The sequence below is a fragment of the Neomonachus schauinslandi genome, chromosome 2 (genome assembly GCF_002201575.2).
Source record: "Neomonachus schauinslandi chromosome 2, ASM220157v2, whole genome shotgun sequence".
NCBI classification, from domain to species: Eukaryota; Metazoa; Chordata; class Mammalia; order Carnivora; family Phocidae; genus Neomonachus; species Neomonachus schauinslandi.
In genome coordinates this window covers 21,283,208-21,307,870 of record NC_058404.1, presented here as the reverse complement: position 1 = coordinate 21,307,870, position 24,663 = coordinate 21,283,208, and the positions used below count along the sequence as shown (strand labels likewise).

The 24,663-nt window shown below is 36.7% G+C and overlaps 1 protein-coding gene across 1 annotated transcript in view; it reads left to right on the top strand.

The window, feature by feature from the left end:
* The window catches only part of ZDHHC2 (zinc finger DHHC-type palmitoyltransferase 2), an 82,684-nt gene extending 58,346 nt beyond the window's left edge, over positions 1–24,338 (top strand). Inside the window, exons 8-13 of the mRNA XM_021694116.1 lie at positions 910–1,042; positions 6,699–6,825; positions 7,110–7,202; positions 10,833–10,945; positions 19,368–19,442; positions 21,851–24,338. Coding sequence (XP_021549791.1) covers positions 910–1,042; positions 6,699–6,825; positions 7,110–7,202; positions 10,833–10,945; positions 19,368–19,408 — 507 coding nt within the window. The 3' untranslated portion in view covers positions 19,409–19,442; positions 21,851–24,338. The remainder of the gene's footprint in view (positions 1–909; positions 1,043–6,698; positions 6,826–7,109; positions 7,203–10,832; positions 10,946–19,367; positions 19,443–21,850) is intronic.
* The last annotated feature ends 325 nt before the right edge of the window (positions 24,339–24,663 follow it).

Here is a 24,663-nt window from a genome sequence, read left to right as displayed (position 1 = left end):
ATTACCTCCCTGCTTCTCATTCCTGTGGATGGTTTTAGTTCCAAATCATAAATATACATGTAAAGGAGTGACCAGTTTTCACTGTGAGGACTCTGCTGTCAGAAGCTGTGAGTGAGAGCTGGTGACCTGTGTCAATAAGGATATTGAAATAGTATGACCGTCTATCAGAAGGGGACACCTGCTAACAGCTCTGCTGCTTTACTAAGTATCCGTAGCCCAAGCCTGCCATTCTAGAGTGGGTTTAGGTCTTCTTGGACAATACATACAATAAGAGACAAACTGGTTTTGCTTTGAGAAGGCCTGTTTTGTTACCTGGATATTGTAAGGTTTGTTTTAGACCAGCGTTATGCACTAGTGTTGATCTTTTCTGTGATGCTATTATTTAAAATAGCTTGAAGCATTATTGTGGATGTGTTGTTGTATGTGTTCTTGTAGTTGACGCTGTTGTTTGTAGTAATGTAAAACATCAGTAAGTATAGTAATTAACTGTGCCAATTAACCTTCATTTTCAGGCATTATAATAAAACTATTTAAATATTTGTAAAGCTGTAGTGTGTTAAAACATTTTCAGGAAGTAAATAAAAAACTATATTTTATAGTTCCTTTTATCTTGCTTCCTAGTGTTATAGTTTACACATATACTACCATAATTTTTCTTTGATTCAGTTATGAAAAACAAAGTGAATATCCCAAATTTTAATATCTTTTTATATCTATATTCATTAATAGTAAACATTTTTTAAGCTTATGACATATATTTTTCCTCAAAGTTTTAACATAAAGCCATGTATCTTTCTCCGTATCTAAATTTAAAAAAAAAAAGTAGAGCAAAAAAAAAATCTTACTTACAAAAGTAGGGGAATACTTATCCCTTTGACAAAACATCTTATTTTCTTCCTTTCTTTATAGAATGGCCTACCCGATACTCAAGCCAAGTTCCATATTATGTTTTTATTCTTTGCTGCAGCTATGTTTTCTGTCAGCTTGTCCTCTCTGTTTGGCTATCATTGTTGGCTAGTCAGCAAAAATAAATCTACATTAGGTGAGTATTCCATTATTGTAGTTAACAGAACTTTAAAGGCATAAATAGATACTCATCAAAAGTTGCCATATGATTAAATCCCAACCTGTCCTGATGTGGTAAAAATCATTTTTATTCCCACACTGTTTTGTGGGATGGCAACTTAGACACCTACAAATGCACTTGTTCTGTATATTTATTGACTGTCCATTGTGTGTAAAGCATTGTGTATATATGGTGGTGAACAAGGACAAAATAGTCTAATGAGGGGCACCAAAAATCAATAACCAAACATAAAAGTAATTGCAAAATGCAAAGTGCTATCTAGGAAACAAACAGGATGCTGAGGTGTGGATCCGGCTGGGGACTATGGAAGGGAACCTACTTAGAACGGTCAGGAAAGAGCTCACCAAAACAACAAGTATTTAACCTAAGAAGTCAGTCATGGTAAGAACCACATTTCAGGTAGAGAAAACAGTATGTTCAAAAGCCCTACAGAGGGGGCATGCAGCTAAAACAGTGCTCAATGGGAAATGTATACCTAGCTGTAAATGATTCCATTAAAACAGAAATATGTCAAATCAATTACTTTATATCTTAAGGAAGTACAAAAAGAACAGCAAAGTAAATCTGAAGCCAGCAAATGGTAGCAAATAACAAAGGTTAGAAAGGAGATAACAGAGAATTTAAAAAAATAAAAGTTCATGGGGTGCCTGGGTGACGCAGTCTTGGTTAAGCATCAGACTCTTGGTTTCAGCTCAGGTCATGATCTTAGGGTCCTGGGATCGAGCCCCGTGTTGGGCTCCATGCTCAGTGGGGAGTCTGCTTGGGACTCTCTCTGCCTCTCCCTCTGCCCCTTCCCCTGCACTCTGTCTTTCTCTAAAAAATATATAAATAAATCTTTAAAAATAAATAAATTTAAAAAACTAAAAATAGAAGTTCAATGAAATCAATAATTGGTTCTTCAAAAATATCAACAAATTTTACAAGTCATTAGCTAGAAAGAAAAAATAAAGAAGACATTGCCAATGAAACTCAGTAATGAGAGGGGGATATTACTACTGAATTTACAGAAATAAAAAGGATTATGAGTGAATACCCTGAACAACAAAAAATTAGGTAGCCTAGATGAAATGGACAGACTCTGAGAAACACGCAAACTACTCTGCCCCTCTCCCTGCTCTCTCTCTCTCTCTTTCTTACATAAATACATAAATCTTAAAAAACAACAACAACAAACCTGAACAGACCTGTAACAAGGAAGGGGATTGAATCAGTAATCAAAAACCTCCCAACGAAGAAAAGCCCAGGACCAAATGGTTTCCCTGGTGAATTCCACCAAAAAAAATTAACGTAAATTTTTCTCAAACTCTGTCAGAAATTAGAAGAGAGGATAACACTTTGTAACTCATTCTATGAGGCCAGCATTGCTCTAATACCAAGACCAAACAAAGATGTCCAAGATAACTATAGACCAATATCCCTTATGAATATAGATACAAAAATCCTCAATATAATACTGGCAAACCAAATCTAGCAGTTTATAAAAAGGATTATATACTGTGACCAAATAGGATTTATCCCAGGAATGCAAGCAGTTTCAACATACAAAAATCAATCAACCACATTAATAGAATACACCACATTAATAGAGTGAAGAAAAAAAAAACACGTGATCAATTCAACTGATGCAGAGAAAGTATTTGACAAAATTCAACACCTTTTTTTTTTTTAATTTTTTTATTCTTATGTTAATCCGACAAAATTCAACACCCTTTTAAGATACCTTAACAAACTAGGGACACAAGGGAATTTCCTCAACACAAGGGGCTTCCTCAAGCTTTAAATGATAAAGTGCATTTATGAGAAATCTATAGCTAGTATCATACTCAGTGGTGAAAAACAAAAATCCTACCCCTAAGACCAGGAACAAAACAAAGACTGCCACTTTTACTAGCACTATTTAACACTGTACTAGAAAATCTAGCCTGGAAAATTAGTCAAGAAAAATAAATAAAGCCATCCATATTGGAAAGAAAGAAGTAAAACTATCTCTCTTTGCAGATAACATGATCTTCTATATAAATAACCTTAAAGATACAATAATAAAAACAGAACTAATGAACAAAATCAGCAAAGTTGCATAAGATCAATATGAAAGAAATCAGTTGTATTTCCATACACTAGCAAGGAACCATCCAAAAGGAAATTAAAGAAACAATTCCATTTACAAAAGCATCCAACATAGTGAAATGCTTAGGAATGAATTTAACTGAGGAGGTACAGTAGGACACTGAAAACTACAAAGCTTGGCTGAACAAAATTAAAGACCTAGGTAAATGGTAAGACTTCCCATGCTCATATATTGGAAGACTTAATATTGTTAAGATGGCGATATGACCCAAAGTGATGTACAGAGTCAGGATGATCCTGATTACGATTTCAGTGGCCTTTCTTGCAGAAATGGCAAAGCTGATTCTCAAATTCATGTGACGTTGCAAGGCGCCCCAAATAGCCAAAATGATATCCACCAAAAAATAAAACAAAGTTCTTCCTGATTTTAAAACTTACTACAAAATGACAGTGATCAAAACAGTGTGGCGTTGGGTGCCTGGGTGGCTCAGTCGGTTAAGCGACTGCCTTCGGCTCGGGTCACGATCCTGGAGTCCCGGGATCGAGTCCCGCATCGGGCTCCCTGCTCGGCGGGGAGTCTGCTTCTGCCTCTGCCCCTCCCCCCTCTCGTGCTCTCTCTCTCTCTCAAATAAATAAATAAATAAAATCTTTAAAAAAAAACAAGGGAAATTCCCTTGTGTCCCTAGTTGGCACAAGGATAACAATATAGACCAATGGAGTAGAATGAGAGAATGAGCAATCCAGAAATAAGCCATACACCTTTGGCCAATTGATTTTCCACAAGAGTACCAAGACCATTCAGTGGAGAAGATAATAATGTCTTAAATGGTGCTAAAACTATAAAACTCTTAGAAGGAAACATAAGGATAAACCGTCAGGACCTTAATATGGCAATGAATTCTTAGATGTAATACCAAAAGCATGAGTAACAAAAGAAAAAGATAGATACATTGGACTCCACCAAAATTTTAAAAATGTGTGCATCGAAGGACATTGTCAAAATAGTAAAAAGACAACCTGAAGAGTGAGAATAATATTTACAAATAATTTATCTGATAAGGACCCAGTATTCAGAATATAAAAAGAAATCATACAACTCAACAAGAAAAAGACAGACAGCCCAATTCAAAAAATTGGCAAAGAATTTGAATAGGAATTTATTTATCTTAAAGATTTTTTTATTTTATTTATTTGAGAGAGGGAGAGAGAATGTCAAGCAGGCTCCCCACTGAGTGTGGAGCCTTACCTGGGGCTCAATCTCAGGACCCTGAGATCACGACCTGAGCCAAAACCAAGAGTCGGACGCTGAAGTGTCGGACTGAGCCACCCAGACGCCCCTGAATAGACATTTAAATAGACATTTCTCCAGTGAAAATATACAGTTGGCCAAAAAGCACATAAAAACATGCTCAACATCATTAATCATTAGGGCAGGGTAATCAAAACCATAGGTACTGCTTCGCACCCAAATCAACAAAATGTAAAGCAAGCATAGCTGAGGATGTGGAGAAAACAGAACCTTCACACTTGGCTGCTAGGGATGTAAAATGGTGAATCCACTGTAAGCAACAGTGGCTGTCTCCTAAAAAGTTAAATATGAAATTATCATATGACCCAGCAATTGCACTCCTTGATATTTACCCCAAATAACTGAAAGCAGTGACTCCAACAGATAGTTATACGTCAGTGTTCATAGCGGCACTCTTCACAATAGCCCAAAGATGGGAACAATCCAAATGTCCATGAAAGATGAATGGATAGAAAAAATGTGATATTTTCTAGACAATGGAATATTCTCAGCCATGAGAAGAAATGAGATACTGATGCACACTACAACATGCATGAACCTTAAAAAATTGCTAAGTAAGTAAGAAGCTGATCTCAGAAGGTTAATATTATATAGTTTCATTTATGTGAAATACCCAGATTAGGTAAGTCCATAGAAAAAGAAAGCATATTGGTGGTTTTCAGAGGATGAGAAGAAGGGAGAATAGGGAGAGACTGCTTAATGGATATGGAGTTTCTTCTGGGGTGATGAAAATATTTTGGAACTTGGTAATTAATTGCACAGAATTGTGAATGTACTAAATGCCATTGATTTGTTTATTTTAAATTGGTTAATTTTGTATTCTGTGAATTTCAGTCCAGTTTAAAAAAAAAAAGTCCTATAGGAGAAAAGCTAGAAATATTTGTAACACTATCTACATGGCGAGAGTATAGAAAGCTAAAGAATGGAAAATATACTATGAGGTTTGAGAAGTAAGTAGGGACTAAGCTAAGTAGTATCTTCTAGACTAAGATTAGGAGTTCGGGAATGCAACCAGGACTTATAAATCCTTATGATCTCAAAGGACACTTCAAGCTAAGAGACACCATGATTATAGTAGTGAAAATTAATTACAGTATATAGTCAGTGAATGTTAATTTTTAACATTCGGGTGAAATCTTACTACAGCAAATATCGTTCAGGTGAACATATTGACCTAGTAATTTCTAAACAAAGCATCTTATTTCAAATTATATGTTGGATAATGAAATTATAATTCATCAGAAGAAAATGAATTATTTCTAGAAGTGTTTAATTTCTAGGAACGTCTAGATTTAACTTGTAACACTGAAAGGACTTCCTTTGGACGATACGGTCCTACAATTATAAAAATGTTTTATTAAAAGCTATATAACCCAGGGTGACAAATGCTAAGGATCTTGCAAATTGTCACATTTTTCATAGTACTATGACTCTGTTAGAATTTTCTTTTTTAAATGATGGATTAAAAAAAATCATTATACTTCTACATTTGTTCATGTTCCCCAAATAAAAGTTTAGATTTTGTCTCTCAGCATTATTTAAGAAGCATTTGTAGCATAATGGAAGGGACATTGATCACCTTGTTCACATTCCACTCTGTCATTTATTTGCTGTGTGATCTTGGACACATCCCACGGCCTCTCTGAACCTCGACTTCCATATGCAGAGTAGGTATAACCAGACACAGTGTTTGCTTCTGCACTGGATCCTGCTTCAGATAAGCCAGCTTTAAAGTAAATTTTTGGCCAGCTGGAAAAAAATGTATGATTGGAGGAGATAAGATTTAAATGAAATTGGAAAATGGAATTTATTGACTGAAAAAGGGGATTTGTAGAATGTATGTAAAGTACAGTCTCATCGGTTAAAAAGCAACTGTGTAGGTTTGTGTATATCTATATCCATCCGTTCATCTATCCATCCACGCATCTAACTAAAAAAGGCCCAGAAGACAAAGTTTTAATTTATTTGCTTATTTGTGTTTTCTGATTTTTTTTGCAATGCACTGTGCTGCTGTAATAGTTAAATGATTCTTTAAAAACTAAAATAAATGTAATCATATCTTATGATTATTTTAAAACAGACCATCTGTGTTGCAGAGCTATTTATATGTACATAAGTACTCACAAGAGGCTAGCCATCGATTTTTAGAGTTCCCTCATTTAGTCCAATAATTTTAACTATGGGGGTTCCTAGATATGTTCTGTACTCACCTGGTTGCTCTACCATCTTTTGTAGAGGCATTTAGAAGTCCTGTATTCCGACACGGAACAGATAAGAATGGATTCAGCTTGGGTTTCAGTAAAAACATGCGACAAGTTTTTGGTGATGAAAAGAAGTACTGGTTGCTGCCCATTTTTTCAAGGTACTTTGTGGTGAAAATATTGAGGTTTTAAATCAATGAAAGCAATCCGACAGAAGAACTATAACCCTGCATAGGAATCCCTGTTCTTTAAAGAATTATTTTATGATTCACTGTTACATGGATGCAAAAGTCAGTTAACGCATCATCTCCTTACACATGCCATATGGAAGCCAATGTCTGTATCCACAAGATAACTGTGTTCTGCTCGCAGACATCACATTGTGGCAGTTTCAGTGCTGTTGCCTTGTTTACTGCTCAATTGTAAGTTTTAATTTTCATTATAGTCTAGGAGATGGCTGCTCCTTTCCAACTTGCCTTGTTAATCAGGATCCTGAACAAGCATCTACTCCTGCAGGATTGAATTCGACGTCGAAAAAGTAATTCCATATTTTTTTTTCTGTTTTACTTTCAAATAATATGTCTTATCCTCCTATGTCCTTTGGCTATATATTTCTTTGAAAAAAGTTTAAGAACATAAGATAATTTACTATAATGGTTCCCACTTGGGGAATGAGGGAGAGAGGAAAGTACGGTTGGGGAAGGGGACGTAGTGAGCTTCAAGTATAACTGATTTTTAAAAGGTAGTGCTTAAAAGAAGAGAATTAAAGTCCAAATTAGCTCCCTTAATGATCAGGTGAGCAGGCGGTAAACTTGCCCTCTGACCCTCCAGGTCCTTTCTGTCTGTGGTAATTGTAACATTATAACAAGATCAGGAGAACGTCCCTGGATTAAGCTTTTGGAGATCAAATGGAATCCCCAACACCTGCTTGATGGTGCACCATGTTCTTAATGCTTGTTAAAAACCTGTAAACATTATCTGAGCCATTTTGGTGGAAAGAGAAGGGAAGGAGTCTTGGGAATTTAGTATCTGGAGACTTTTGCCCTTGCGTGAAGTCTGTTCTGGTTCCAGTCTTCCAAGAATTTGAGGAATATCTCAAAATTTGGTTTCGACTTTGGTACTAACTGGCAAAAGGCAAAACTACTTAAAATTTTTACATGCTGTGTATGAATTTGTAAGTTTGAAACACTAATTTTTATATGTTTAAGATAGATTTATTTGAATATGGCCATACCTCTAATTTTTAAATGAAAGCTGATAGCAAGAGCATAACCATAATATCCTTCTTAATTTTAGAAATGTTCTCAGTTGCTGGAGTGTCATGCACGTAACAGCTGTATCTACACTCCTCCCATCTCATGTGGATTTCTTATCGATCCACAATACTTCCTCTGGTGGAGCCTGTCATGACCCCAGAGTTCTTCTTGAGTCAGTGACCCTGGTCGCCATTCCAAAACATTTTAAATTGTCACGAGATGAAGCCTATTTGCCACCCCATCCCTAGAGTGACCTTTGTACAGACTCAACAAGTTAATAAGGAGGCCATTCTGATGTGATTTATAGGGACATTCAAAGGCACCAGAATCTCACTGGGGCATGCCCTCTGAGTTTTGTCTTGACCATTCAAGGGTTAAGGGTTTTTCTTACATCTTGATGCAGAAAAATCTCATTTGAATAGATTATTTGGAATGTTTTCAGGTTTTTATAAAGTTTACTAGTAGTTCTCAATAATGTTTTTTGCCTTTTGAGTGGTTTTTATAGTTCAAGGAGATTTGGGTTTCTGAGATAGTATCTCTCCTTCTACTAAGTGTACCATAGGCTTTGGGAGAAACCCTAGTTCTGGCACTATTGCCCAGTTAGGTGATCTCATAACCACTATGGGCTTCTCTTCCCTTTCCTTTAAATTTTGGGATTGAATTTTGACAGCTAAAGTATCTTTTACATAATTCTATCATTTCCCCTGACCAGCCCATATAAAATTGGTATGGCAAGTGATGATGTCTCCTCTGTACTCCAGAGTTTGATGTCTGGCTGTCTACTCCGCATTCCCGCTTAAATATCTAAAAGTCATCTCCCACTGAACAGGTGCAAAGCAGAACTCTTGATTGCCAGACATTGACACCCTCACCTTCAGCTCAAATCTGATTCTCCCCCATTCTTCCGTATGTCCTATTAGTGACCCTCAGTCTCTCAGGTGCTCCGGCCAGGAACTGTGGAGTCATCCTAGATTCCTTTTTCAATTACCTTGCATTTACTCCATTTGCAAATCCTTTCACATGCCCCTTCAAAATATGCCAATAATCCCAGTACTTTCTTACCACCTTCAGACTGCTTTCTGGTCCGAGCCATCATTTCTCACCTAGATCATTTCCATGCCTTCCTTACTGATCTTTCTGATTCCATGTTTGCCCTACTTCAGTCTGTTCTCCATTAAGAATCAGATTGTGTCACTCTCATGCTCAGAACCCTCCGTTGGCTTCCTATCTTAATCAGCATAAAAGTGAATGCGTGTCCTTACCTTGTCGGGTCTAATCTGGCCTCAGTATCTCTCTGATGTCATCCCGTGCCACTTTTCCCATCACTCACCATCCTCAGACACACAGATCTTGCTGGTCCTCAAATATACTAAGCTTGTCCCTTATTTAGTGCCTTTGTACTTGCCAGTTCCTCTTCCTAACCATTTTTCCTCCGGGTATCTGAATGCTCTTTGACCTTCTCTTACTCACTTCTAGCTCAGGTGTAACTTCACGATAGAGGCCATCTTTGAAAACCCTTTGTAAAATAGCTCCTCAACTTCCCCATACCTCTCTTTTTCCATTGTCATGGCTCTTACTGTCACCTTACTGAGTTATTATATATTTGCTATTTACTATTATTCTTCCTCAATTACAATGACATTTCCATGTGATCAAAGACTATATTCATGGATGTAATCAGTACTTAATACTGTTGAATGAATGGATCCTTCTTTGCCATTTGTTAGTCTTATTAGTAGTAACCAATATGAAAGGAGTCCCTAAACCAGGACCTAGTTAGTATGCTGTACCTGGTATATGGTCCCTCTCTTGAAGAAAAATTAGAGTAAAAGAGGGTTTTTTTTTTTAATATAAATAGACATGCTTTTTATTTTTTTAAGATTTACCTCCAAAATTTCAATAAGGGGATGTTAAAGTTGCACAAAATTGAAATATTTTCAAATTTTAGATATGAGGTAATTATTAAGGAACAAAAGCATATCCTTTCAAAAATATAGTATAGTCAACTCACAAATGTGAAATTATTCTTGGAAGAATTTTAAGTATTTTTTTTCTTTTGAACATTATTGTGATTACTATTTCAGGGTGTTCTAAAACTACACTTACAGTTTCTATGCCAATATTTTTTTCTATCTAAGTGAAATGCTATTTTAATTTATATTTTTTATGCCATTCAATATGTCGATATGTAGCATGTCTACTTAAATTTTAAAACTTACATTCTTCTTTTAAGACTCTTTATTCCCCAAATTAAATGTCACATTTGTAAGACCTGGTGATGTCAGATGTTTTCAACATTTCTGCAAGATAGTGCTCAAATTTGTTGTTTCAGTTTCATAGAGGAAGATAGAGAATTCTTTGTTCAAGACTAGTTAGGCCACTTTAGAAACACTAGGCCAGTTTTTCTCAAACTTGTCTTCCTACCATTACTTTCATATATTTTTTTCCATATCCACATGCCACTTATAAAACTAATATTTTTATTTTTTATATTTAGTTAAATTGGCACTGAAGCTTATTTTTAAATCAAACATTATGTCACTCTCATAAATGAAAACTAGTATAATGTGCCATAAATAGAATATAACTTAGAAAAATAAAATTGATAATAAAATACTATTAAATTCTAACTAGACTCCCTCACATGCTAAAGCCAGAGGCGGAAGCCTATTCTCTGTATTAAAAACGGAGACTTGCCAAAGTTAGAGATTGTCATCTTACTGTATTCAGAAGAATGAAAAGAGGATGGAAGGAAGAACGATTTTCTCGTTGCGAGTCAGTGTGATACATGCCTTATTCCCTATGCCCCAAATTCTCTTGGGAAGTGGTTTGAATTCTGCACTTTGAGAAACACTCCACTCAATACTATCAAGAACTAACATATGATTATGATGATGATTATGATCATTCAGTCCTGAAAACCATCAGTTTCCTGCAAAGCCATTGCGAGAGTCCCAGAGCCACCTTCTCACTGATTCTCAGTCTTGGACAGAGAGCAGCACAAACCTGGGGAAAGGCAAAGCTGGTAAGCATGTGCTGAACTTGGCTGTTTTTAATAGATTTTATTTACAAAAGGTGAAAGGAGTGCAAAAATGCCAGAATATTACCTACAGAATCTTTCTTGCTTTAGAGTTGAACTCCCATTGTAAATTTAGAATTATCTTCAGGAACTTTTGTTTGTAAAGTACTTTGATTAAGGTCTCTTAGCTGCAGAAGGTCATTTTGTGAAAGATCTGCATTGCTTTTATTCCAGCTTAAGAAACCAATGATTTCAAATACTGCCTATTTAATAAAATGATACAGATATACTCAAATTATACATATTTAATGGAAAATGTAATCAATTCACACAAAAGATTGAAAAATATCTGGTAAAACGGATCTTAAATTATATGGTTCTTTTACTCAAAGATTTCCATCCAGTTTCAAAACGTCAAAGTAAAGTTACTGCGTAATTACCATAACTTTAGCTGTTATTTCTTCAGATCCCACTCACATTTCCCTTGTTATTGTTGTTGATTTTAATCTTTGACTACTTCAGTCAATACAGCTTATTGGCAAAGAAAAGGCAAGGCTTTGAAGTCAGACCTGATTTTAAATCCCAATTTGGACACCTAATCTGTGTGTGATATTTGTAGTAACCTAACCTCTTTTAGATGTAGCTTTCTTTCTTTCTTTTTTTTTTTAAGATTTTATTTATTTATTTGAGAGAGAGAGAGCATGAGTGGGGTTAGGGGCAGAGAGAGAAGGAGAAGCAGGCTCCTCACTGAGCAAGGAGCCCAACGTGGGGCTCGATCCCAAGACCCTGAGATCATGACCTGAGCCAAAGGCAGACGCTTAACTGAATGTCCCACCCAGGTGCCCCTAGATGTAGCTTTCTTTCTTTAAAATGCTACTTATTTCTCAGGGTTGGTGAGGATTAACCAAAATGTGTGATCATATCTGCAGGTGTATGTATATATGTATGTTGTGTCCCTATAAATAAGTATAAAACCATACATCCATGATTAAGGCACTATTAGCCAGAAAAATCTCTCCTTTATTTCTAGTCCTTTCTTCAAACTCTCTCCTAGTGCTGCCTGACTTTGACTCCCTGCACTTTATTTATTTATTTATTTAAGACTTTATTTATTTATTTGAGACAGAGAGCATGAGAGAGAGAGAACTCGAGCAGGGGGAAGGGCAGAGGGAGAGGGAGAAGCAGGAGATGTGGGGCTTGATGCAGGGCTTGATCCTTGGACCCCGGGATCAGGACCTGAGCCGAAGGCAGACACTCAACTGACTGAGCCACCCAGTGCCCCGGCTCCGTGCACTTTAAAGTGTTTGTTGTTTTATCTGAAATCTCTTTGGGATTTAGTGATAGTGAAAAATAGTCCTAAGTAAAAATTCTAAAGTCACTAATTAATCTACAGTCATATTCTCCTAAAATATAGGCTTTCTTTAAAGAATCTTGTTCTTAAGGAAAATAAATGCCCTCCAAAGATGCCCATCGTGTGGGTATCCATAATTTGGTCTCTCTCTTAACCTTCAAGCCTGCCATTCCATCTTCCAATCTATGGGAAGAACTAGACATTGCCTAAACGAAAATTGATGCCACCTCTTAGCCCTTTGAATCCATCAGTTTCCTTAGAGGCAAAGAAGTGATGTATAGTTGGGGGTCAATTTTCCGGGGGTAGAAAGACAAAGAGCTCCCTTTCTTTCTGAAGGGATTCATGTTGCCTCATATAGTTCTGTATTAACATAGAAGTGATTTCTTAGTTTCTGTGTGCTGTTAATCATTTGGCATGTTAGGTTAATTTTCTGTTACTTGCATGGATGAATTGGGAACTTATTTAAAGTTTAAAGGGTGCTGGGGTAGGGGGAAAGATGGCGGAGGAGTAGGGGACCCTATTTCAACTGGTCCCCGGAATTGAGCCGGATATCTACCAGACCACTCTGAACACCCACGAAACCAGCCTGAGATGTAAGAAGATCTGGATCTCTACAAACAGAATATCGCAGGCGGTTGGTTTTGAGGTCCGAAGGGGGGAGCCGTGATTCCGCGGGCAGATATCGGAGGATAAACGGCAGCGGGAGGGTGCCTGGCCATGGGGATCCTACACCACTGGTGAGTGACAGCCTCACACGCTGCAGACGGGGCACAGACTCGCAGACCGGTAGCGGCGGGGAAAGGACCTTAGGACAGCCCCCAGGGTGGATACGCGGAGCGGTGGGGTCACGTGCGCGTGAACTGGGAGCGGCTGGCGGTTTTGGAAGCACAAAGGGCAGAGACGTGCCCCGACCTGGAGGCAGGACCGGGAGCACCGCGGAGGGGCACACAACCCAGGACGCTGCAGTTTATAGCAGCAGGGACAGAAATGGAGATGGTGTGGGCAGGAGAGCTCACTGAAGAACAGACTGCAATCTCTCTGCTCTGAGGCAGAGGGTTGGAAACGGTCTCTTCTGCTCTGACTCGCGGAAGAGACGCAGAAAGCCGCCAGGGAAAGCCGCCAGAGAACAAAAGCCCCAAAGACTGATTCCCACTGAGCCCATCCCCCGCCACAGAGGTGCAGGGCAACTCCGCCCAAACAGGGTTGCCTGAGTAACAGTGTGGCATGCCCCTCCCGCAGAAGACAGGCTAGGAAAACAAGAGGCCAGCAACCCTAAGGTCCCAAGAAAACAGGTGCATCTTGCTTGGGTTCTGGTCAATAATTTGGACTCTATATATTCCCTCAAACACCCGTCAACAGAATGACTAGGAGGAGGAGCCCCCAAAATAGAAAAGACTCAGAGATTATGACTTATGCTGCAGATTTACAAATGGATGCAGATATAACCAAGATGTCAGAGATGGAATTCAGGCTAGCAATTGTGAAGACAATGGCTAGAATGGAGAAATCAATTAATGGCAACGTAGAGTCTCTAAGGGCAGAAATAAAAGGTGAATTGGCAGAACTTAAAAATGCTATCAATGAGATCCAATCCAATCTAGATAATCGAACAGCTAGGGTAACTGAGGCAGAAGAGAGAATAAGCAACCTGGAAGACAATATAATAGATAAAAAGGGAAAAGAGGAGGCCAGGGTAAAACAACTCAGAATCCATGAAAATAGAATCAGAGAAATAAGTGACACCATGAAGCATTCCAATGTCAGAATAATTGGAATCCCGGAGGGAGTGGAGAGAGAGAGAGGACTAGAAGATGTATTTGAGCAAATCGTAGCTGAGAACTTCCCTAATCTGGGGAATGAAACAAATATTCGAGTCCTAGAGGCAGAAAGGACCCCTCCCAAGATCAAGGAAAACAGGCCAACACCCCGGCATGTAATAGTAAAACTCATAAATCTTAGAACCAAGGAAACCATCTTAAGGGCAGTTAGGGGGAAGAGATTCCTTACATACAGAGGGAGGAACTCAGAATAATGTCAGACCTATCCACAGAGACCTGGCAAGCCAGAAAGGCCTGGCAAGACACATTCAGGGTACTAAATGAGAAGAACATGCAGCCAAGAATGCTTTATCCGGCAAGGCTTTCATTTAGAATGGATGGAGAGATGCAGAGCTTCCACGACTGGCAGAAACTGAAAGAATATGTGACCACTAAGCCGGCCCTGCAAGAAATATTAAGGGGGTTTCTATAAAAGGAGAAAGACTCCAAGAGTGATATACAACAGAAATTTACAGGGACAATCTATAAAAACAACGTCTTCACAGGCAACATGATGACAATTAATTCATATCTTTCAATAATCACTCTCAACGTGAATGGCCTAAACGCTCCCATAAAATGGCACAGGGTTGCAGACTGGATAAAAAGACAGGACCCATCCATATGCTGTCTACAAGAGACTCATTTTGAACCTAAAGATACATCCAGACTGAAAGTGAAGGGATGGAGATCCATCTTCCATGCCAGCGGATCTCAAAAGAAAGCTGGGGTAGCAATTCTTATATCAGACAAATTAGATTTTAAACTGAAGTCTGTACTAAGAGACACAGAAGGACACTATATCATTCTTAAAGGGTCTATGCAACAAGAAGATCTAACAATTGTAAATATCTATGCCCCCAACATGGGAGCAGCCATCTACATAAGCCAACTGTTAACCAAAATAGTCATATTGATAACAATACGTTAATTGTAGGAGACCTCAATACTCCACTCTCAGCAATGGACAGATCATCTAAGCAGAAAATCACAAGGAAACAAGAGCTTTGAATGATACATTGGACCGGATGGACCTCATAGATATTTACAGAACATTCCACCCTAAAACAACAGAATATTCATTCTTCTCGAGCGCACATGGAACTTTCTCCAGGATAGACCATATACTGGGTCACAAATCAGGTCTCAACCGATACCAAAAGATTGAGATTATTCCCTGCATATTCTCAGACCACAATGCTCTAAAACTGGAACTCAATCACAAGAAAAAATTTGGCAGAAATTCAAACACTTGGAAGCTAAAGACCACTCTGCTCGAGAATGTTTGGGTCAACCAGGAAATCAAAGAAGAACTTAAACAATTCATAGAAATCAATGAGAATGAAAACACATCGGTCCAGAACCTATGGGATACTGCAAAGGCAGTCCTAAGGGAGAAGTACATAGCCATCCAAGCCTCACTCAAAAAAACAGAAAAATCCTGAATTCACCAACTAACTCTACACCTTAAAGAACTAGAGAAAAAGTAACAAACGATGCCTAAGCCACGCATTAGAAGAGAAATAATTGAAATTAGAGCAGAAATCAATGAATTAGAAACCAGAAACACAGTAGATCAGATCAATGAAACTAGAAGTTGGTTCTTTGAAAGAATTGATAAGATTGATAAACCACTGGCCAGACTTATCCAAAAGAAAAGAGAAAGGACCCAAATTAATAAAATGATGAATGAAAGGGGAGAGATCATGACTAACACCAAGGAAATAGAAACAATTATTAGAAATTATTATCAACAACTATATGCCAATAAACTGAGCAATCTGGATGAAATGGAGGCCTTCCTGGAAACCTATAAGCTGCCAAGACTGAAACAGGAAGAAATTGACAACCTGAATAGGCCAATAACCAGTAATGAGATTGAAGCAGTGATCAAAAACCTCCCAAAAAACAAGAGTCCAGGGCCTGATGGATTCCCTGGGGAATTCTACCAAACATTCAAAGAAGAAATAATACCTATTCTACTGAAGATGTTTCAAAAAATAGAAACAGAAGGAAAACTTCCAAACTCATTCTATGAGGCCAGCATTACCTTAATCCCCAAACCAGGCAAAGACCCCATCAAAAAGGAGAATTTCAGATGGATATCCCTAGTGAATATGGATTCCAAAATCCTCAACAAAATCCTAGGTAATAGGATCCAACATTACATTAAAAGGATCATCCACCATGACCAAGTGGGATTTATCCCCGGGATGCAAGGGTGGTTCAACATTCGCAAATCAATCAATGTGATAGAACACATTAATAAGAGGAGGGAGAAGAACCATATGGTCCTCTCAACTGATGCAGAAAAAGCATTTGACAAAATACAACATCCTTTCCTGATTAAAACTCTTCAGAGTATAGGGATAGAGGGAACATTCCTCAAGTTCATAAAATCCATCTATGAAAAACCCACAGTGAATAGCATCCTCAATGGGGAAAAGCTGAGAGCCTTTCCCTTAAGATCAGGAACACGTCAAGGATGCCCACTCTTGCCACTATTGTTCAACATAGTACTAGAAGTTCTGGCAACAGCCATCAGACAACAAAAAGAAATAAAAGGTATTCAAATTGGCAAGAAGTCAAACTCTCTCTTTTTGCAGACGACATGATTACTTTATGTGGAAAACTCAAAAGACTCCACCCCCAAATTACTAGAACTCCTCCAGCAATCCAGTAATGTGGCAGGATAGAAAATCAATGCACAGAAATCAGTTGCTTTCTTATACACTAACAACGCAACTATAGAAAGAGAAATTAGAGAAATGATTCCATTTACAATAGCACCAAAAACCATAAGATACCTCGGAATAAACCTAACCAAAGAGGTAAAGGATCTATACTCTAGGAACTACAAAACACTCATGCAAGAAATTGAAGAAGACACAAAAAGATGGAAAAACTTTCCATGCTCATGGACCAGAAGAATAAACATTGTTAAAATGTCTATGCTACCCAGAGCAATCTATACTTCAATGCCATCCTGATCAAAATTCCAATGACATTTTTCAAAGTGCTGGAACAAACAATCCTAGAATTTGTATGGAATCAGAAAAGACCCCGAATCACCAAGGAAATGTTGAAAAAGAAAAACAAAGCTGGGGCATCACCTTGCCTGATTTCAAGCTATATTACAAAACTGTGATCACCAAGACAACATGGTACTGGCACAAAAACAGATGTACAGACCAATGGAACAGAATAGAGAACCCAGATATGGACCCTCAACTCTATGGTCAAATAATCTTTGACAAAGCAGGAAAAAACATGCAATGGAAAAAAGACAGTCTCTCCAATAAATGGTTGGACATTGGGAAAATTGTGGCTGGGAAAATTGGACAGCCACATGCAGAAGAATGAAACTCAACCGTTCTCTAACACCATTCACAAAGATAAACTCAAAGTGGATGAAAGACCTCCATGTGAGACAGGAATCCATCAAAATCCTATAGGAGAACATAGGCAGTAACCTCTTTGATATCGCCCACAGCAACTTCTTTCAAGATACATCTCCAAAAGCTAGTGAAACAAAAGCAAAAATGAACTTTTGGGGCTTCATCAAGATAAAAAGCTTCTGCACAGCAAAGGAAACCGTCAACAAAACAAAGAGGCAACCCACAGAATGGGAGAAGATATTTGCAAATGACACTACAGATAAAGGGCTGGTATCCAAGATCTATAAAGAACTTCTCAAACTCAACACCCAAAAAACAAATAATCAAGTCAAAAAGTGGGCAGAAGATATGAAAAGACACTTCTCTGAAGAAGACATACAAATGGCTAACAGACACATGAAAAAATGTTCATCATCATTAGCCATCAGGGAAATCCAAATCAAAACCACATTGAGATACCACCTTACACCAGTTAGAAGGGCAAAAATGGACAGGGCAAGAAACAACAAATGTTGGAGAGGTTGTGGAGAAAGGAGAACCCTCTTACACTTTTGGTGGGAATGCAAGTTGGTACAGACACTTTGGAAAACAGTGTGGAGGTTCCTCAAAAATATAAAAATAGAGTTACCCTATGACCCAGCAATTGCACTACTGGGTATTTACCCCAAAGACACAGATGTAGTGAAAAGAAGGGCCATATGCACCCCAATGTTCATAGCAGCAATGTCCACAATAGCCAAACTGTGGAAAGAGCCGAGATGCCCTTCAACAGATGAATGGATAAAGAAGATGTGGTCCATATATACAATGGAATATTACTCAGCCATCAGAAAGGATGAATACCCAACTTTTACATCAACATGGATGGGACTGGAGGAGATTATGCTAAGTGAAATAAGTCAAGCAGAGAAAGTCAATTCTCATATGGTTTCACTTATTTGTGGAACATAAGGAATAGCATGGAGGACATTAGGAGAAGGAAGGGAAAAATGAAGGGGGGGAATCGGAGGGAGAGATGAACCATGAGAGACTATGGACTCTGCGAAACAAACAGGGTTCTAGAGGGGAGGGGTTTGGGGGGATGAGTTAGCCTGGTGATGGGTATTAAGGAGGGCACGTACTGCATGGAGCACTGGGTGTTATACGAAAACAATGGATCGTGGATCACCACATCAAAAACCAATGATGTATTGTATGGTGACTAACATAACATAATAAAATTAAAAAAAAAATAAAGTTTAAAGGGTGCTATAAAAGAAGGAAGACAAACGTGAGAAGGACGAGGTGAGAAAGGGCTCAAAGATTAGTTTCACCAGAATGAGGGAGGGAAATGTAGAATTAGGAAGAGCACTCTAAGATGATGTGAGAATTGCCAGCTCCAGTGTATCTTTCATGTTTTTGTTCACCCCTCCCACTTCCTAAGGTGTATGTCTCTTTTTATGTATTTATTTTTTTAGAGAGGGAGAGACAGGGGGAGGGGCAGAGGGAGAGAGAGAATCCTAAGCAGATTCCACGCCCGGTGCGGAGCCCCAGGCAGGGCTGAATCCCATGACCCCGACATCATAACCTGAGCGGAAATCAAGAGTCCAATGCTTAACCGACTGAGCCATCCAGGCGCCCCTATATATCCCTTTTTAAAGTGCCTTTTGTGACACTGGTAGTTGCCAACACTGTATTGTGTGTGTGTGTGTGTGTGTGTGTGTGTGTTTCTATGTGACCATCTTACAAACCTGTGTTATGTGCAGGACACCTCTGGAATCATATTGGGGGGATTCAGGGATGAATAAACAAGTCTCTGCCTTATTTGTTCAAAAGCAACACCCCCTTGCAAACAAAATGCTAATTTACCTTCTTTCTTGAAGGTATGAGCAATCCTGCGTTAACCATGGAGAATGAGACTTAACTCTTCAAACAAAATAAATTCATACTTTATGAAAGTAAGTTGTTTTTCCTTTATTGTTATGTTTTATACTTTTAACAGCTTTTCAGTTCTCTTAGGGCAAATAGTTACCATAAACATTATTATTTGTTTTTGAGTGATTGAAATTTTAAGATGCTTTAGTTCACCCTTAGGATCCTATTAATCATGCTGGAGACCTCTGAATGTGGACCTAACTTTGGTGTTAGCTAGTATGTAATGTTAACTTGACAAATAATAGAAATAAGTTGATGAACAAAATTCAGTTTTTATAGAAATGCACTAAATGGCAAGGACTGTTTCTAAAATATTGAACTTTACATGATGATTTTCTTGTCATATGATAGGATATTGGAATTGTTTATTTTTATTTTTTTCTATCCTTCCGATATACAGTGGTTATAACTTCACCGTCTATCAGTAGAATCTCAGTGGGTCTAAGTACAAGATAATTACATCTTGTTAGTGAAAACCTCCCTCATCCCTATTTTTGGTTACAGTAGGACCCCATAACAGGTGTTATCCTTAAAATAACAAGTGTTCCCAAATCATTTTCTTTAAACCATAAATTTTTTTAAACCTGTTGCTCCAAATCAATTAAATAATCTTTAAAAGATTATTTATTTATAAACCTGCAGTCAATACAATAAAGAGCCCCTTTGGAACAAAGGCCATAAACACCCAAACAAAACAAACTATATGTATTGTTAGAATAAACCTAGTGTAGAGTTGCACAGTGAAGTTATCAAGACAAATCTTTATTTATAAAACTGCAATCCTGAATCCTAAAGTCTAAAGAAAGCAAGAGAGGGGAATCTGAAACAAAATAATTTGTGTCAAAGTACTTCACCAATATCTGCTTTTTTTTCTTTGTTTTTAATCCCAAAAATCTGTTTGTTTTTTAAATGTTTCTTTGTTTTGTTTTGGTTTTTATGAGTAGCTATGTAATAACAGCAAAATACTGATCTGGCAGCTTGCCAGATGACTATTGTTTTGGTTTTAGGTCACTGTAGTGATGGTGTAGTTGATCAGATTAATCATAACTATGGTTAGGATAGTGAAAATTTAATCTTAATTTGGTTAAGTAGCAAAGAGACAATATTAATTTTCTGGAAGTAATTCTTAAAATGTTACTATGAATACACAAATCTAAATCACTAATACCACAAATAAAATATTTTACAGAAATAATTCTATAAAGCATATAAGGTTTCACAGGATTGTTTTTCAGTATTTTGAATCGTTAGTTCTAATTACCAATGTTTGTGAGGTCATATATGTTAAATATTTTACAAGTTTACATAGTAATATTATGTGTAAGTCATGTAGACTTCCCAGTATTTTGACACAAGACCAATGTGGTTTGATCATCATTATTCTCAACACTTTACACAATACCTGACACATAGTAGGTTCTAAATAAGCATTTTGTAAATAAATGATAGAATAACATCATTAAAATTAAAAATCTCACAGAAACTTGACTTTATTACATACGAATATATGACATTAGTGGTCATAATAACCAAATGGCAGCATGAATCAGCTGTGGTGTAAAAAAAACAATAATTTTGTGATGTAATGTTTTCATTCTATTGATCTAACCAGTGACATTTAAATGTTTCTTTAAAAAATTGAATTTTCCCAAGGTAGCTACTATTCCAAATGGTTTTTAAAAGTTTCAAAAATAGTTTTTCCTGCTTTGCATCTCAGACTTGCAATTTGTTCAAGTTATATATTATTATATATTATATTGAATAATATTATCTGATATTGCTATGCTTAATTTAATTATATTACCAAATGGTATTTTCATATTCTCTTTTCTTTTTGAAGTACATTAGTAAATTATCTGTGGGATTTTTATAAAATATTAATTCATCATACTTTACAGATAGTTATGTACCTAGACCCATAGCAACACTAATATGTAAGTTACATTTAGCCTTTTCAACCTTCCCTCTTATTCAGGTAAAAAATGCTGTGCTTGTATGCACATGAAATTTCAAAATTATTTTCCTAAATCCCTATTCCAACTCAGCTGTCACTCCTAAACTCCTACTGGCCTCAAACACACATAGAAAGGAACCCTACCGCTCAAATCGGGGCCCCAAAACCAGCAGCATTGGCATCAGCTGGGAGCTCAATAGAAATGTATAATTTTGGACCTTACCCTAGAACTACTGAATCAGAATCTGCATTTTCTGCATTTTAACAAAATCCTCTGGTCTTGTAATATGCACTATAATTATAGTTTGAGAAGCACTAATGTAGAGGTCTGTATTCAAGAGCATATCTGAGCTTTCTAGCCTAGAAAACATTTAATTTTGAACAAAGAATGCTATTCAACAAATGTTGAATGAGTTGGTTAGTTTTTTGTTTTTTATAGTTCAAACAATAATTTCATGATTTCTGTTTCATTTCAAGGTATCAATGCTGTAGGTGGATGGAAGAGGCTTCCCACTGGAAGGCACCATTGGCCTGTTGTTCCCATTTCCCTTTGGCTGGATATGCAGAATATGAATTGGTTAGTTCTCTCCAAGCCGTTGCTTAAAACATAACACCTTTTTAAATCCAATATACAGATTGTTTCAACTAACACAAATTCTTGTTAAATATTAGAAGTAATTAAAGTTTATGGATCAAGGGCAAAAATATCTTCTATCATAAAAACTTGGAATAAATTCATGGGCTAATTTTCAACCAAATGTTTGGGTAGTACAGTGTATACACATAAAAAGCCCATTAATCATCTGATTTTCTGATTCAGAAAATTGAGCCTATTAAGATACTGAAATTTAAAAGATTTCAAATTACGGTATAATGACAGCTTTATTAGTTACCTGTGAGGTGGAGGTAGCATTATCAGACTTGTTCCTTCCCTCTGTTGTGAATCCAGCCCCAGACTGAGTGAACTAGAATGACTATGAATTCATTGCAAATTTTAAGTAGCCTTGAAGATTACCACCATTTTTGCCAGACTTTAATTCTAGCCTTTGTTCACCGCTGGAAAAGAAGTATGATCATTGAAGCCTGAGCTCACTGATAAGCAACTAGCTAGCAAATTTTTGTCACAACTAATACATTACTATTACATCCAAAATTTATTTTTCATCTTTTCTGACCTTCTTAAATTGGGGGAAAATCTATAAAAACAATTACGAAGATTGGTTTATGATGTTCTTTTGCGTCTTTTTTTTAAAAAAAACCAATTTTTTTAGGTTATTTGTTCTCTTGAACATTGCAAAAATATTGAATTTGTTAAGAATTCTTAATGGGCCACTAGATTAATCCTCCATTGATATCTATATTATTTCTGTGTCCCCTCATCGAAAGTATGACAGTTAAACTTTATAGTTTTTCAGATACTTAAGATTAAATTATGCAAATCATTAAAAGAAATCATATACTTTTAGAAATTTAGTTCAATATGAACTAAATGGTGTGCTGTTTGGAAATTGAGTTTAAGGTAAACAAACTAAAGTGGCATGTTTGTTGATGCCAAAATGTTCGGCTTCAGTAAATATACTAGGAAGCTCTCGTGCCTTGTATGCACTATTTGAAAAAGTTTTATTCTTTTTTTTGAGTGGAGTGTAAGTTTTGTAAATGTTAGAGATTAGAATAAGCCGTAAACATTTTTTGGTACTGATTTTGAGAATTTAAAGCAGATTATCTTTTAAACTTACACAGCTAAGGAACTGGTATTTAATCAAAGAGAAAATGGTATTAAACTTTTTAAAATCTGAGTTAGACAAAAATGCAACACATAATAGACTAATAGATCAGAGGATAATGGAGTAAAAAAGATCCTTGGAAATACTCATTCTTTCTAAAAATGTAAAGTTTTATATTTAAATGAGTTTGTGAAACAATCAACATCAGCCAAATCCATTTTATAGATCGTTTGAGTGTAATTCTTAGAATAATAGGATGGCACTCTTTTCAGATTTTTTTTTTCTTTTTTTAAAAGCTAAAGACTTTGATCTGACAATCTGTTTCAGGAAATCTCAGAAGATATGATGCATTTTTTACTTTTTACTCTTAAAGCATTTTTTGGTCATCATTGTTTTATTACCTGAAGTGCCAGATTGGAACCTGTAGGTACTGCTGAAAGTCTTAAGGACAACAGCATCACGTGATGTATTAAGAATTATATGCAGCCAGGTTATTTTCAAAGCACAGTACTATAGCCATTTTTGTGGACAGGATTCTGTGGTATGTTCCTTCTTGTCAAAATAGAAGATAAGAAAAAAAAAGAAGGGTTTTTATTCCTTACCTTGCTAGAGTACTGTTAAATTTTTCCTTTAGGCCTTTTGTGTAATTATTGAAATACATGAGTGGGTACACATTAGAATCAGATTCAAAAAAAAAACTTTTACAAATAAATTTTTTCCATTAAGTTGTAATGGTTCCTTTTGTTTTCATACAGTGGATAATCTTTTAAGGGTTTTTGTTTTGTTTTTAATCTAGGTGGTTTATCATTTTTAGAGATGATGGCATATCTCATTAGATATACAGTATAAAGTTTACCTGAGTGAATAAAGCATCAAATAGACCTACATTTTGTACATATTTATAAAATATACCTTAAAAACACTTTAAACATTTTGTTTTAAAACATTTAATTGTTCGACTCAAACTTGAAGACACTTACACTTCAACTATCCAGATAGTCCATTTAGCTGATAATTTTGATTTTTTTCCCTGTTTTTAAAAATTCTACCATATAGGTAAAATTTTTAAGAATTTTTTTTTAAATATTGTACAAATACTTCATATACTTTAGTTCACTATTTGCCATTGTGCAAAAGAGGGTTTGTACTTTCAAAGATAAACTTCTTGCATCTAAATACAATGATGGGACATTCAAGGCAGTGCTTATCCATGAATTCCCTCCTGTTCTACCATAATAAAGTCTGGTTGATCACCTTTACTAGCTGTCTAAATGAAATTGCCTTTGCACTGACAATCGAAATCGCTTTAAAGATACACTTTTCCTAATCGTCTACCAGAGCTACTACAGACAAAATGGATCGACAACCTGGTCAGAACATAGGTCTTTTGAGAAGAGGTGGATGACAGGAGGAGATAAGTACGTGTTGGTAAAATGCTTCTGAGGACACTTAAAAACAGACTGCAAAGCTTGAATACACTGTGTTCAACAGATAACTGGGGAATACGGCATGTTCGACAGTAACTATGTTCTCTTAGAGAAATCAAATGCAAAGGATTTATAGAAC